Below are 16,503 nucleotides of genomic sequence, written 5' to 3'. Positions count from 1 at the left end.
CAAATTAAAATCAAAACATAACATTTACATGTTAACTTACATCTTGAATCAAGTTAAACAAAAATGGCACTATTCCTGCTACGTAGTTAAAGTTCTGTGTATCCTCAGTCATCACTTGCTGAATCGTATAGGCATCATCGTACATGCTCTCACTTGAGGCAGATACCTGCCAATCAAAACAGAATTGAGTTGGTTCATGGTTCTTGGTGCTGACAAATTTATGTCAAATATTTCAGCTTAATCATTTTTAAGAGTGTAAACAACTTAGAAAGCGCCTGTTGTGAATTGTTGGACATAAATGCTTGTACAGTTTAATCGCATACCATTTTTTGAATAATGCATATATTTTCTGGTGAATATTTATTGTTATTGCACTAATGTTTAAAATCGCCTTTCTAATACATTATAAACAAAGCAACCAATAAAGATTATACCTCATAAGTACAATAATGTTCCATTGTTATAACTAGGATTTTAACATGTTTTGACAATGGCTGTTTAGAATGCTATTGTTGGAAATTTAAGATTGTCTTGTCTTATTTCAGTTATCACACAAACGAAAAGCAATACAAGTACCTTACGAACGGCAGCACTATCCCACCGTAAACCGTGCATGGATTTTTCTTTTCCATTTTCTGTGCTTATTTGACGCTCGTAATCTTCATCTGAAATATGACTGTTATATATGTACAGAAATCAAGATAAATTTGGGAACTTTATTTTATTGTATTAAGAGTATCGAACAGTCTTTTCCGTAGGATTATATGTTTATTTTAAGCTTAGTTTACAAAGTACTTTTTATTCAAAAGAACTTAAACAAAAAACAATTAAAAAAACAATGTTTCAAATATGAAAGGATTGTCTTTTAAATTACAATTGTGATTGTCGTTAAATGAACAGTTGAAACATAAAACATAAATAGAACTCTCTAACTTTATGTTGTGATCAGTTCACTTAATGAATATGTAAATGCATTTTTGCAATATGAAACTATTATATGTTCATATGCCTTTTTTAATGAGATCTATACCTTTTAAAGCATGGAGCCAACACCCAGTCAACATGTGTTCTATACGTGCGTAACTTTCAAACTGTATCTCATCTCGCTCCTATAGAAACCAGAATATGTCGGATAAAAGTTAGTCATTCATACAATCCACAAATATAGGAAAAGTTCTGATAATTTGATTTTAACTTACTTGCAAACCGATCCTATGAATAAAAACAAATTAATGCAAAATTTCATAATAGAAATTGCTTGCTATTACTATTAAACTGATCACGGTCAACGAATTAATTTTGTCAGTGTTTATTTTTTAATGCAGTGAACAAAGAACGTCCTGAAGACAAAAGAAAGCATGATTTTTTAGATACATGTGTATATAAAGGGTACACGCTCTAATTATTTATACTGCAAAAACCTAGTCAAAAACTCCTAGCAAACATTTCGGAAGTAATAGCATATATACATTCCCGAAAATTCGTAGTAAAGGTTTTCTAAAGGATTTTATTTGAAAGTTTTACATCTGATTTTGAGGCAAATTGATAATTTGAAAATAAAATATAAAATGTATAAGATATCATTGGACATTTAGATGCACTAACAAGTGTTAAGCGCATTTATATCGTACTTATTTGAATAAAAATAATAATTATCGCCTATTCGCGTACCTGGCCATTTATCCTACTTTATGTTTTAGAGCGTTTTTTATCTTTTCATATTTATATGATTCTATTAGTATTTGACATCCACAAGTAGTGCTTCCAGAATTCATGGATCTATAAAAGTTTGTTATACATGTGGTAATTTTTATAAGACATGCTTTCATAAAAGAGGGACGAAAGATACCAGAGGGACAGTCAAACTCATAGATCGAAAACAAACTGACAACGCCATGGCCAAAAATAAAAAGACAAACAGACAAATAAAGTTTGAGCCAATTGGTTAAACCATGCTTTCCTTCTCGCCACATGTGTTATATAAACTGTTGCATGGACTAGTTACATTATTTAATCTTTGTTTTTGTTTATTTATTTACCTTTAATACAGAATGTAGTCTGAATACAGTTCTAGGGTCGCTGGGATCTGGCACAAGAGAAACATCTAACTTGGAGTCTATACACAGATATTGTCTTGTAAGCATATGTCGTAATCTGACCTGTTGTTCCCATCTCAGAATATCACCTGCAACATACATACTGCATGTACATTTATTGTTAGTTTAACCATATGTCACAAATCAACTTTATCGACTGCTCATATCATCATATAAAAGAGAATGCGGAAGCGCATTTAAAAAAGAGGCAAGGTTTCAATCTACTTCTCTTCAAAAGCAATACAATAAAAATGAAAAACAATCCCTCTATGTTCAAATGTTGCTACCTATTGACTTGTTTACGTTGGTAGTAGTATTAACTCTGGTAAATGAATAATATACGTTTTCATGTAATATACTTAATGTAATAGCTCAAACTATTTAGGACAAGAATATTGAATAATATTTTGAAGGTTTTTAATTAAGTTAGCATTATTCTAAGATCTTTTCTTCCTGTCTTCTTGTCTGTGTATATTAACATAGATTTAACTGTCATCAATGTAAACTCTAGAAATTGGGGTAAGTAGAAATTAATATCAACTTAAAGCAATATTGGTCTTAAGATATCCTTTACTCGTTATCGTTTGACGCATTCCACATTCCTATTAATCTTTCACATAGTTGATGATTCAGTACGCAAGGAAACGGGAAAGGGCAGGGTGCGGCGATAAGGGTCATATATGGCTACTTTTTTTTACTAAATGTTGAACATTTATTTATGATTTCAATCGTATGTCTCTTTTAAAGTATATGTAATGCAAAATAAGTAAGTAAAGTTTTACCAATGACGTCACAATAGTTGCACTTCGGCGTGTTTTCGTGAAATACATTGATTTTGGTCATTTTTACATAGTTTTGGGCCCGCAAGTATAGAGTATACATGCAAGGACCAACAAAATTACTTACCAGGATTTTATTTCTATATCAACAACACATGTCATATAAATAATTTCGTGGTACTTGCAAGTGTTGAATTTTTCTCCTTTTTCCTAAAATTTTGTCCTTTTGGTAGAAAATTTTGAAGTTTGCAATCTTTCGACTGCAAAATCTCTGTACATATTCACAACACTTTAAAGATATTACAATTTAAGCTTTTGCACCTACTTGAATATTATTTTAAGCTTTAATGGCCTAGATTTGTAATACTTCGTTTTTATAGGCCGAAATGGGCACTTAGCGCACCCCATTATTTAAACATAACTAGAAGCTCCAAGGAGCCTGTGTCGCTCATCTAATATTTTTGTTTACAATTGATGCATGAAATAATGCACCCATTATGCTTTTGCTTTAGTTTTAGATATATAACCTAAAAAACTGTATTTTACTCCTATGTTCTATTCTTAGCCATGTAGGCCATGTTGGTTGGCAGGCGGGGTCATCGGACACATTTTTAAAACTAAATACCCTTATGATGATTGTGTCCAAGTTTGGTTAAATTTGTCTCAGTAGTTTTAGAGGAGAAGATTTTGTAAAAGATTAAAAAAATTTACGAAAAATTGTTAAAAATTGAATTTAAAGGGCAATAACTCCTTAAGGGGTCAATTGACAATTTTGGTCATGTAGACTTATTTGTAGATCTCACTTTGCTGAACATTATTGCTGTTTACAGTTTATCTCTATCTATAATAATATTCATAACCAAAAACTGCATAATTTCCTTAAAATTACTAATTCAAGGGCAGAAACCAAACAACGGGTTGTCTGATTCGTCTGAAAATTTCAGGGCAAATAGATCTTAACCTGATGAACGTTTTCACCCAACCAAATTTGCTCTATATGCTTTAGTTTAAGAGATATAAGCCAAAAAATGCATTTTACCCCTATGTTCTATTTCTAGCCATGTCGGCCATGTTGGTTGGCAGGCAGGGTCATCGGACATTTTTTTAAACTAGATACCCTTATGATGATTGTGGCCAAGTTTGGTTGAATTTGTCAATGTAGTTTCAGAGGAGAAGATTTTTATAAAAGATTACAAAAATTTACGAAAAATTGTTAAAAATTTACTATAAAGGACAATAACTCCTTAAGGGGTCAATTGACAAATTTGGTAAAGTTGACTTATTTGTAGATCTTACTTTGCTGAACATTATTGCTGCTTACAGTTTATCTCTATCTATAACAACATTCAAGATAATAACCAAAAACTACAAAATTTCCTTAAAATTACTAATTCAAGGGCAGCAACCCAACAACGGGTTGTCTGGTTCGTCTGAAAATTTCAGGGCAGATAGATCTAAACCTGATGAACATTTTATCCTCTGTCCGATTAACTTTAAATGCTTTATTTTCAGAGGTATAAGCCAAAAACTGCATTTTACCCCTATGTTCTATTTTTAGCCATGGCGGCCATGTTATTTGGCAGGCGGGGTCGTCGAACACATTTTTCAAACTAGATACCCCAATGATGATTGTGGCCAAGTTTAATTAAATTTGGCCCAGTAGTTTCAGAGGAGAAGATTTTTGTAAAAGTTAACGAACAACGACGACGGACGACGGACAACGGACGACAAGTGATGAGTAAAGCTCACTTGGCCATTAAGGCCAGGTGAGCTGAAAAACTGAAAATAGAGGAAACGGCGGGTGTATTACTCAGCTGGAATCACAGTTAATAAGTATTTCATTGATTTAGTGAAGTACTCAGGTTTTTAACACAAATGGGAGCTCTAGCAGATTATCATTCCATGAAATAAAGAAGTCTCAGATTTTAGTTTTTATTACAGCTTTTTATCAAAATAATCTATATGATTTCTAAACAAAATCTTCCATTCTGGTGTCTATTCATTGGTAATCTCCAAAAACATCTATAACTACTACTCATGATTTTAATCGATTTTGTTTCTATATATGTCATGATATCTATTTGCTTAATACTATAGTCCAGGACATTTTCAGTCAAATAGCATTTTTGCTTAGGAACTGATATGACTAAATAATAAATAAGAATTTCAATAGAAGACTTTCGGATAAGTCTGAAGTAGGGAGTCAAGGTCGCAAGGTGGTGTTTAGTTATTTTCATCCTTGTCTTCTGATTGATACATTTGTTTTGTAGATTTGTTTTGTACTTCTTTATGCTATGACAGTTCTTGTTTAAGTGAATGCAAAATTTTGAGTTTTACTTTTATACCTTCTGGGAAACGTCAAAAGATTTCATTGCTAAATTGACAAATGGACAAGAAAAGTAGTTTCTTTCGCATAGATCTGTATTGAAGAAGATAAACCTTTTTGGTTGTCTCACTTACCAGTTCAGTACTAGTTGCTCATCATACGTGAATGAAAATAATTTTTCATACAATACATGGCCTTAGTGGTAATTGATATTCCAAAAGTGCGTTGAATTGAAGATTTATCCGCAGTCGGGTATAACCCAAGTTTTCTCTATAATAGAACTAAGAATGGAAACGGGGAATGTTTCAAAAAGACAACAACCCGACTAAGAGCAGAAAACAGCTCAATGCCACCAATTGGTCTTCAACGCAGCGAGAAAATTCCGCACCCGGAGGCGAGCTTTAGCTTGACCCGAAATTAATATGCTTATTTCACGTTGTGTGACCAACAAGTACTTATATATGTGAATTGGCACTCCAGTGTTCAATTGAGTGTTCCTTAATCATGTTAATAGTCTGTCTGAATTAAATCATATGCTTCAAAGTAGACAACAAGTATCCAATTATCAATTAAAAGTCCTAAAGTAGACAAGTATCCATTTATCAATTAAAAGTCCTATCAGTAGATTCTGAATTAGACAGAGCTGTTACATTTCAATTTTATCATCTTTCTTTTATATTAATTCAAAAATCTCTAAAGAATTAGGAATTGTGATGGACACCATTCCTGCATACTTACATCATAATAAATCGTAAAAATCAGCATTAAGTTACAGACATACTTATGTTTGACACGTTAAATTAACAGAACCGCTTGTGATCTGCCATACGTAAAATTGATTTGTTCATTCAATATAAACTCTTTGGAAACAACAGATGAAGAGGTTTGACGTAGAACCATGCACATGTTTTTATTTGTGATCGCTTAGAAGAAAGTAATGATCAATACTAACAGATACATGAAACGTTGTGTGTACTTTTCATTCATGGTAACCCTTTCATAATTAAGTAGATCTTGGTAAGACACTTGATGTATAAAGCCTTAATTTTATTTTAAAGACTAGAATATATTGATACAAAGTTTACTAAATTGTAAATATCATTTGTGTCTTTTCATCTACGTCAACGATTTGTTTTCTTTGTTATGACTTTTGTTTTAATTTTATCCATTCTGAGATTTTAATTTTCATTTTACACATATTTCACAGGCAATTGTCAAAAATAAAGTACACCCTTCTCAATTGAATCGAGGCTTTTATAGTAACTAAGATGTACAAAAGTTCTAACTCATTCATTCATTTTTTTTGCACAGCATGTTCTTGTAATGGATGGGCTGGAGGTTTACTATGTAATACTGCAATACATGAATTGTGCATTGTGTGATGTATTTTACCTTTTCTATAATTACTGATCTAGTATTCATTGACCGATTTATGTTTGGAAGTCATGTAAATAAACAATGAATGAACGGTAGAGAAAAATATCAGCAGTCTTATAAAAAGACTTCAATGTGCCAACATTTATCATCTGTTTTACAATTAGATGACTCATTTACAATACTGATTCATAAACCAGGCTCCTATTGTTTTTTATATTTTGTCTACATGTAACATATATCGAAACACCAAACACGTTACTTATAGATGTAATATGTAAAATGATGGAAAAGTCACAACACAGAAGTGAAGCCAGCAAGTTAGAAAGGTGTTCAAAGAATGATTAATTACTGAGGGAAACGGAGGTTTCAGTTTTTTTCTTCATTTCCACGTGTTTTGGCGCGTTTTATTTTTTAATATAGCTAACCTGCAAAATAATAACCAAAGTGAAAGTACAACAATCTGAAAAAATGGACGTTGTCTACTCACCATCCAGAATACTATGTTCTGCTTCTATTTGCCAGTATGTGATACCAGAGGATGATGGCGACAAAGACTTTGGACGGTGTTGGTCAATTACTCGGATCCTAAAGTGCACTATAAATTATACAAAAAAACACTTTTTAACTACACAACTGAACAATTAAAGGAATTATTGTTCTAAACAAATGAGGTTGTTTAAAAAACATTTAGCTATTTCAAGATTCGTCATTCAAATTTACAGTTACAGTTAAGCGCACATCATTGGCTGTTCAAAGGTATGCGAGATACATCGATTAGAACAAATGATCATTTCGATCTGCCTACCCTTCCGGAGCACCAGAGCTCTTCCCCTGTTTTGGTAGGTGATGCTCAGTCTAGTTTTCTATGTTGTGTTTCGTATACTGTTGTTTGTCCTTTTAGTCGTTTTTTGTTTGTTTAGTTTTTTGACATATATCGTTATCAGTTTGAATATCCCTTTGGTATCTTTCGCCTCTCTTCTAACACTAGTATTATTTAGTTATATCATCCAAATAACTGCCAATAAATGCATCTCTCATACATTGTGCTAGATAGCTAATAAATAATGATAAGTTAAGGCTTATATGAACTAACCATCTTCTGTAACACAATCATCAAACAGTCCCTCTGCTACAAGATAAGCTTCGAGTTCCTTGTGGAAAAGTCTAAGGACTGATCCTCCCTAAAAACCAAAGATTAGAAATATATAAATTATGAGATATAAACAGTTAAATAGAGTATTAATAAGTTAAAACAAGGTTCGTCAGTCTACTTCTAGTTTCTCTTATTATACTTTTTTTCATATTTGCGTTTATAAGAAAAATTAGAAAAAAAAATTAGGTACCATTAAGATAATATGTCCTTACCCGTACAAATCGTTCTTGTTCGGGAATTTCTCTGTAACTACCGATCAGGGTGTAACTCGATCGCTCTACGCCAAGATTTAGTTCTGAACTAAAAAAAATATTTATTAAAACTTAAAGTCCAATTATATGTTTTCTCAATAGTAAAAAACAATAACATATAAAAGAACAAAATGTATACGTATTGTCATGAATTAGTATTGCAAAATATTGTGTTATGAAATGTGCATTAAAATGAATCAGATTTATCCTATATTCTGAACATATTTATTTTCTTTGGCAGGCAACATTCATTGTATACAAATTAATGTTGAAAATCAAAGACCACAAAGAAGAAATAACAAAATGAACTTTTGTTATGTTTATCACAGCTTCATTTTTAAACATAAAGGACAATGATTGTGATTGCTAGAATAAGACCATAAGGTACATTAATAGCGTCATTACAGTCCAGATTAAAGTCGGTATACTTCGGAAATACCATGCAATAAGAATAAATTATATTTTGCAAAAAACGAAGATACATTATGCACCAGACATTACGAACTATAGTATTTCACCATCTTCAGATGTTCTCTAATACTAACATATATTGTATATGATGCGGATATCTAACTCAAATCAATAATAACTTCCTACTCGATAGTTATCACAGGCGGATCCAGAGTTCAAAGGAAAAGGTTGGGGCGAAGTGTCCATAATGGTATAAATAGCACCGAGCGTAAGAAGGGAGATTTTTTTAACGATTTAATGCCAAAACTTGCTATATGTTCAATTAATAGAGGGCGTACGCCCTCTATGCTCTCCATCCCCTGAATCCACCACTGGTTAAAGGGAAAGATTATTGTGTAGTAGGAATGGACCATTCTGACTTTTTCTAAGGTAACATACCCAAACGTAAAGTGATCAATCTGGTAGGATTCACTTGTGTGGAAATAATGTCCTGGTGACTTCATACTCTCAAATACTATTTGATCAAACAACTGGACCTTAAAAGGATAGAAACAATAGTATGTTTAAACAAATGCATGCATATTAGACTGAACACACAATATTTTCACATTTCTAAAAATAATATCTTTGACAAAAGAAAAAATATATTAATCTGATATAATGCACAATGTAAATTTCAAAGGTCAGAAATATGATTTTCGTGTAAGAGGATTATAATGAAACTTGTGTTCATTATTAAGATAGCGTATACTAATTGTAATCTTGAAAATCATTTTCGCTAAAATTATTTAATACGATCAAATTTTATAAGAAACACCAATAGCCGAGTGTCGTGAAAGACATCAATAGTGCGTTCTTTGATTTTATCAGCAAATCCTTAACATTTCCGAAATAATGACATCAAATTTGCATTTTGAATAATCAATTTTAACCCATGGCAATTAATGAATAAGGTTATTGAAAAGACTTATTAATTTACCAAACACCGTCAAAGTGGTTTGCACCTAATACTTTTTGAGCTTCAAGATATTCAATGTTAAATCAAGTGGGTTTGATAATCAATGAACGATATAATAAATGTAAGAACAAATGTCTACTGTCATTTAATCCCATTTCATTACTTTTTAAAGATCCATAAGAAATATTACTTTCTTAAGCAAACAGACATCTTGATTATTTTAGCATGCCGTGAAGCTAATGATAATGGATAGAAATACAAAAGTTTGTTTTCATTCCTGTTTGACTTTGCACGCGTGCATTTTTCATCATTTCTATCTCATTTAGAATAATAATAGAAATTATATCCTTACGCAAATTTAATCAAATATATACGCAAATGTATATCTTGACATTTAAGATTATCTTAAACAATTTTAGACGGTTTACAAAACATGGCTAAATAATCAAAAGTTGTTATATTTTTTGTTGAAATACAAACGCCTTCATGTTTCTCTGGAAACATTATGCAATAGCCCTCAATGTAATTTGAATTTAAAGGTAAAGCTAAAAACCATATGACAAAATAATTTTACAGCCAAATTTCACGCTGAGAAACAATTGTTTGTATTCGCTTACATTGATTCGTTCCACATCACAAAGGAAATATTAGACTCTTCAAAAGTTGAGTATTATAGAAATTGTTTAATTTTCGACAATTTGCATCTCGAAAGATTTATAATAAAGACCACCAGGAAAATATATTTACCTTCGGATAATAAACAAGAATCATATACATGCATCTTTTTTTTTAAATTCATCTGACGTTGATGAATTTATCTATGATTAAATAAGCGTCGAAATAAGAGCTAGCTTCAACACAACACGAGAGCACGTGTAGTACTGGGAATCTTCAGCTTGTATAATTCTATTAGAATTATCTGTTTACCATTATAAAATTTAAAAAAAGCGACTTGCTATTACACAACGTGATAACAGGTTTACATGTAGTATTCGGAAAATTGAGCTTGCATAATTCTACTGAATTATCTGTTTATAGATGATCAAATTCAAAATAACGACTTGCTTTTGCACAACGTGAAAACGGTTAAACATGTAATATTCGGAAATTGAACTTGCATACTTCTAGTAAAATAATCTAGTGACCGATCATAAGATTCAAAATGACCCCTTGCTTTTACACAACGTGAAAACAAGTTAACATGTGTATTCGCAAAATTGAGGTTGTACAAGTTTATTAAATTTATTTTCTGTTTATCATGATAAAATTCAAAATAACGACTTTCTTTTCACAACGTGGAAACAGTTTTACATGCATGTAATATTCAGAACATTGGGCTTGCATAGTTCTACTAAATTCATTTGTTTACCATGCTAATATTTAAAATAGCGACATGCTTTTTTCACAACGTGAAAACCGGTTTACGTGTAATATTTACAAAATTGGGCTTGCAAAATTATACTTAGATCATCTGTTTACCATGATAAAAAGTAAAATTAATAATTCTAAGTATCTGACCGTTCAGTTTTTTACTTTTAAAAATTAAACAAAAATTTTGCCACATAATGCTTCTATAAACTTGTACATAAATATATTTGTCTATGAAACTAAAACACCTTTTTCAGAGACGACAAAATGTACTTACAATTTCTCCCTCTGATTTCACTTTATATCTCGGTAGTATTCTGAACTGGGCATTTTTGGCGTTAAAGTCATGCAATGATACCTGAAATTGTATAGGTGTTTGTTAGTGAGATTACTTTTTTTTAATTACGATTATTATTTTTATTATTATTATTATCATTTTGTATTGTAATAATCAACTGGAATAATATATAATGATATGTACTTGAAGGTCAATTACACAACGAATTATCAACATAAGGAAATTGATAGATTGATTGTCATACTTCTAACGAAACAATTGCTGTCTTTCATAATTTCATAATGATTATTGTTTTTTTGTTTATATTATGTATAAAACAGGCCTTGGTTGCCTTGCATGATTTTTTCACAATGTTTCCTCCATACTTTTATGACTTGCTATATGGGTTTTACTCATTGTTGAAGGCCATGCGATGGCCTGTAGTCGTTCAGATTGTTTACATCCTTGTGCGTTGGGTCTTTGAATGATAGTTGCCTCATTGGCAATCTTATCACATCTCTTATCCTTAAATAAAAAGAAGTTCGTTTAAAAAGTACTAAAGTCAAAAAGGTCCGCATCATTGATATCTGCATCTGAATTATTCCTCAAATAAGCATCAGCAATGATAAAGGTGTAAACGAAAAAGGGTCGAATAAAATATTCCCTTGAATTTGACTGTTGTAGGAAATTAATCCTACATTCCATTGCAGTAAAAAAAATTCTGAGTCATAAACATATATCTTGGGTGTTTCAAAGTACCATTTGTTTAATTTGATGTTTCTATAAAATATTTTGGAAACTTGAGGTTACATGGTTACCAATAAAAGCTTGTAAACAGGGAAAAGGGGGTGGAAAATTGATGTTAACTTCCAGTGATGATTATTATCTTATATGCAATGAAATGTTATGTGAAATTTTGTCTGTAGTACTGGACAGGATAAAACTTTACTCATGCCAAGTGTTTCTTTATTTGAAACGAAGATAAATTCTGCACAATGTTTTTAAAAATGTCAAAAGACTAATAGGGGAAAAGCAATGACGATATTACTCCTAAATCATCCGTATTGCTGTTCACTGGAAAAGGTAGTTAATAACACGTATTGCTGTTCACTGGATAAGGTAGTTAATAACACGTATTGCTGTTCACTGGATAAGGTAGTTAATAACACGTATTGCTGTTCACTGGATAAGGTAGTTAATAACACGTATTGCTGTTCACTGGATAAGGTAGTTAATAACACGTATTGCTGTTCACTGGATAAGGTAGTTAATAACACGTATTGCTGTTGACTGGATAAGGTAGTTAATAACACATTTATAGTTGTGTTCATAATGTAGCATAGATGTTTTCTTCCATCTACCGGTTTCTATGCTGACAAAGGTGAACTGTAACTTCCTTTTACTATTAAATTACTCATATAGCATGTATATTAAAAAGAATTTTGTACACCTAAGCAGTACAAATATTTAAAGAGGAGAAGACTGGAATGGGGATTTGACAGAGGATTGAAGAAGCTATGAACGATGTTTGTCAGAAAAAAACATATAACCAATGGTATATACAATAAGTATTCTCTTGAAGCATATATCTGGAAATAAAACAAAAAGATAGAACACTCTCATTAAATGCTTGGAAACAACTAATGTATCAAGGGAACAGCAACTGTTACAGTTCTTATCATAACTTTCAAAGATTTTTTTTATAGATTTCTTATGGTTGTCCAAATTAAAAAGGTTTTCAGATGTTTTTTTTATCTGTATACTTTTCTTACAAATTACCTTCATGTTGTTTTTATCTTGTTGGCTAGTCTGTGTAGTGCTCATATGAACAAATTTATTTGTAAACATATGGCGAAGCTACAATAGAAATGTTGGAAAAAATAATTAGTAATTTCAAGGATTTATAACAAAAGTTTTTTATTTTTGAAACTGCAAAATATTCATTGTGTTCTTTTTTATCATACAAATTCTCTGCTGTAGAAAAAATATACAATTTATTTTAATAATGCTTAACTTAAAGGGTTTAATGTAAATATGAATTTACCCAATCTACATAGATCTTTCAGATTCGAACTCATTAATTGCATATATTTATACATAGAAGGTTTTCTTCAATAATATGTTTTAAATCAAATAAACTTTAAACTTCTAACCATGACGGTTTTGTTGATATCTACCTGAAACACCTCGCCATATCTAACCCTTTTCCCGTGTTGTCGTTTCTGCTCTGCTTCATTATCTTTGTTCTCTGCCTCTGCAGCCAGCTAATTGTTACAAAACAAGACATAAAGTAAATATAAAAATGCACACAGATACATAATATTGGAACACAAAGTGTTAATTAAGTACTGTATGATATAAGGTTATAGCAGCCAATTACCATATTTATGGACTACAAGATAGTTGTTAGTCATTAATAGTCCTGGTTCATGGAAAAGCCATTTTTTTTTACTTTTGAATTAATTTATACTTGTTTAATGTATCATTAACGATTATTTATTTCTGTTTTCTCAAAATAACGTTCAAAACAAAATAATCTTTAAATTTGATCTTAATGGTAGTTGGAAAGAGCCGATTTAACGTAGATATAACGTTAATGATAGCTTAGAAGGGACGTTTGAAGCTCGACAGCAAAGGACATTCCCCATATGTTATTACAAATGCCTATTGTGATATATGAGGGTTGGGATGAAGGGTCTTTCATTTCTGTATTATTTATGTCATTTTTCTCTATTTTTTATATTTTTTGTCATTATTTTCTATTCTTTTTATTTTAGCACCCCATTATTCGCTACTCTTTATTGTTTTGCCGTATTTTTCACTATTCTTTAATTTTTGGGTCTATTTTTCTGTAATTTGGCCCATTATTCTCTATTCTGTAAACCAAATCAAGACCCTCTTATATCAAATATGCATCATAGTTGCTTATGTTACTTTCTTATGTCAATTACTTTCTTACTATACTATACCCACACGTCAAATCTTATTAAAATTATTAAGTAGATAGCTCCTTATTAGTAATAGGCATGTGGTATCCTTATTGTTTTATTCGTCGGCAAAAAAAGTGAATAAAAAACAAAACGAAAAAAAGTTAGATACCATGGAGGCAATACAAGCTATAAATCAAAGAACAAACAACAGAGTAATAAAAAAAAGAAACTAGAGGTTCCAATGAGTCTGGACCAATCACTTTACGTCTTTTTTTTTAAAGAAAAATTGATATAATTCAAAAAGAATCATTTTAATTCTTTCTAGCAAAACAGCAAACAATAATTAAACATTGTCTTTCAATGGCAATACCTCCTATAAGAAGTCGACTGACGGTTTTGTCCATGTTGACTTATTTGTAGATGTTGTCCTGATGATAAAGCTTAATTTAATAGTTACTTATCTAACTTTATCTATTGTAGTTTTTAAGATAACAGCAAAAATTGCAAACAAAAATTTACAAAAAGCTTCGTTTAAATGCATTACTGGTAACTCCTATAATGAGTTGCCCTACTGGTTTGGTAAAAATGGACGATAAGTACATGCGTGTCTTGAATAATTCTGCCAAAGTCAGATTTTTTCTATCTTTAACGGTTTTAAAGATAGTGAACATTACTTGCGTGTTACCCAATGTTCAATTTTTAGCATAAGCCTTGACATCTATGTTGGTTGGCAAAAGAGATTATCAGACTGATTTGTTTTTAAACAAGAAACCTCCAGAATGATTAGGGGCAACTTTGGTTCCAGTTTAATTGCCCAGTACAGTCAGAGAGAAGATTTTTGTAAAATCTAACAGACAACGACAGACGCCGGTGGTGAAAAAACTTGCATGGCCCGATAGAAAAAGATGCATGGAACAGTCTGCAATACAACACATTGAAAACTTGAAAAGATTCAACAAGACGAACCTAAACTTAAACCGGGGGGAACTCAGTTTTTACCTAAGGTAAGAAGTAACGTCCGGCTCTAATATTGACGCTCGTAATGTTACAGTGTTAAAATCCAATGATAAGGCAGAATAGAAGAATGCGGAATTATATAATAGCGCATTGGTAAATATTTATTGCCTGGCAGTAAGAGATTACCAAAGCTATAGATAACTCATCAACTTTTATCGCGACATAATAAAACACAGCAAAAGTGTCACAATTAATGAACCTAATTCCAAATCTTGAAACATGAATCACAATGTAGCGAAATTGTACATGCATCGTGTTCTTGGCCGTATTATACACCATATACAGTGTTGTCTCATTGGCACTCTTACCACATCTTCTTATTTATAATTACCTTTGTCTGTGCAATGTTTCCCTTTGTCACACAGTCGGTGGAATCTGTCTGTAAGGAATTCAATAGCTTTCTGTATTTCTTGTTCAATTTGTATCTGTTTTGTATGCATACTTGAAATACCACCACTGCAATCAAATGAAAGTAATAACGTAAATCGTGTAAAATTGGAGAAATCAAATCGGTCGGAATTGCAGCATTGAAGCCATTTTTGAGCACTTTTTAATGTATTTGGTTGCATGTTGGTAGGATTTGAAAATTCACATGATGAAGCTGATCCTTTAATCTTTAGGAAAGAGATTTTTGATAAAAAGCCTGGTAGGGAAGAAATAGATTCATAATATTTTTTATCACTTGTCTTGACAATTACATCAAATGCAGGATATTTTTTCTTTTCATCTTGTATACCTTTTTTTCCCTTTCTTTTTAAAAACACAATCTGTCCATTTCTAAGAATGCTAAAGCTAAGACATTTTTATTATTTTTCTGTACCTAGATTATTTTTTTCTTTTTTTAAATTCGTTCCTCGCGATCCAATTTCAATTCAAATAATTAAATGTACATAAGAAAAAAAACGAATTGCGTGACAAAAGCGCCTATAGTCGTCTGCTTTGGTATAGAGATGCATTATGTTGATTCAACAGACTTTTATGTCCTATTTATACGTAGAATTCATAGTATAGCTTTACTCCCACATCGTGTAACTGGTAATAAAATCAAAGGTTACAAGACAAAAGAATTTATAGCATTACAAATGAGCTGGCACCGCTACCTGACATCATAGACACAATTTTGCAGAAGGCGATGACTTTCTTTTATGTTATTAAGTAATTACCATGAATTAACAATGTCACACTATTTCTCAGGCAAGCATAAGATATTATCTTTGTAGCGTGTTTATGTATACAAAATATCATTCTCATATTTTATCTATTAGAATAATTGGTATAACAATTCGTTCTAGCTCATTTTCATTTTTTGGCATTCTTATTTCCTATTTCAGATTTGTAAAAACCTGGTTACATCAAAACAAATGCTGTATTTCCTAGAGAACTTCAAATCACTGAAAGAAATTATTTTCTGACAAATGTTCGATTTAACAGGTGCATGTATTCTTAAAAAGTACATTAGAACTTAATTGCAAAATAACTAACACATCTACTTTCGGCCCCAAACTTAGTATGGTCTGAATCGCTAAAATGGACTAAAAAAAACAGTTTTATCGAAGCTTT

The 16,503-nt window shown here is 31.3% G+C and overlaps 1 protein-coding gene across 1 annotated transcript in view; it reads right to left on the bottom strand.

Moving 5' to 3' along the window:
• LOC127700407 (inositol 1,4,5-trisphosphate receptor type 2-like) overlaps positions 1-16,503 on the bottom strand; it is a 162,621-nt gene that overhangs the window by 54,350 nt on the left and 91,768 nt on the right. Inside the window, exons 4-15 of the mRNA XM_052203853.1 lie at positions 15,275-15,399; positions 13,174-13,260; positions 12,776-12,853; positions 10,997-11,077; positions 8,832-8,929; positions 7,944-8,031; positions 7,672-7,759; positions 7,066-7,173; positions 2,040-2,185; positions 1,031-1,109; positions 577-665; positions 41-166 (exon numbers count right to left, since the gene is read on the bottom strand). Coding sequence (XP_052059813.1) covers positions 41-166; positions 577-665; positions 1,031-1,109; positions 2,040-2,185; positions 7,066-7,173; positions 7,672-7,759; positions 7,944-8,031; positions 8,832-8,929; positions 10,997-11,077; positions 12,776-12,853; positions 13,174-13,260; positions 15,275-15,399 — 1,193 coding nt within the window. The remainder of the gene's footprint in view (positions 1-40; positions 167-576; positions 666-1,030; positions 1,110-2,039; positions 2,186-7,065; positions 7,174-7,671; positions 7,760-7,943; positions 8,032-8,831; positions 8,930-10,996; positions 11,078-12,775; positions 12,854-13,173; positions 13,261-15,274; positions 15,400-16,503) is intronic.

This window comes from Mytilus californianus, unplaced genomic scaffold (assembly GCF_021869535.1).
Source record: "Mytilus californianus isolate M0D057914Y unplaced genomic scaffold, xbMytCali1.0.p SCAF_5, whole genome shotgun sequence".
Taxonomy (NCBI): Eukaryota; Metazoa; Mollusca; class Bivalvia; order Mytilida; family Mytilidae; genus Mytilus; species Mytilus californianus.
The sequence above is the reverse complement of the archived record's forward strand: the minus strand, read 5'-3'. Positions and strand labels throughout refer to the sequence as shown.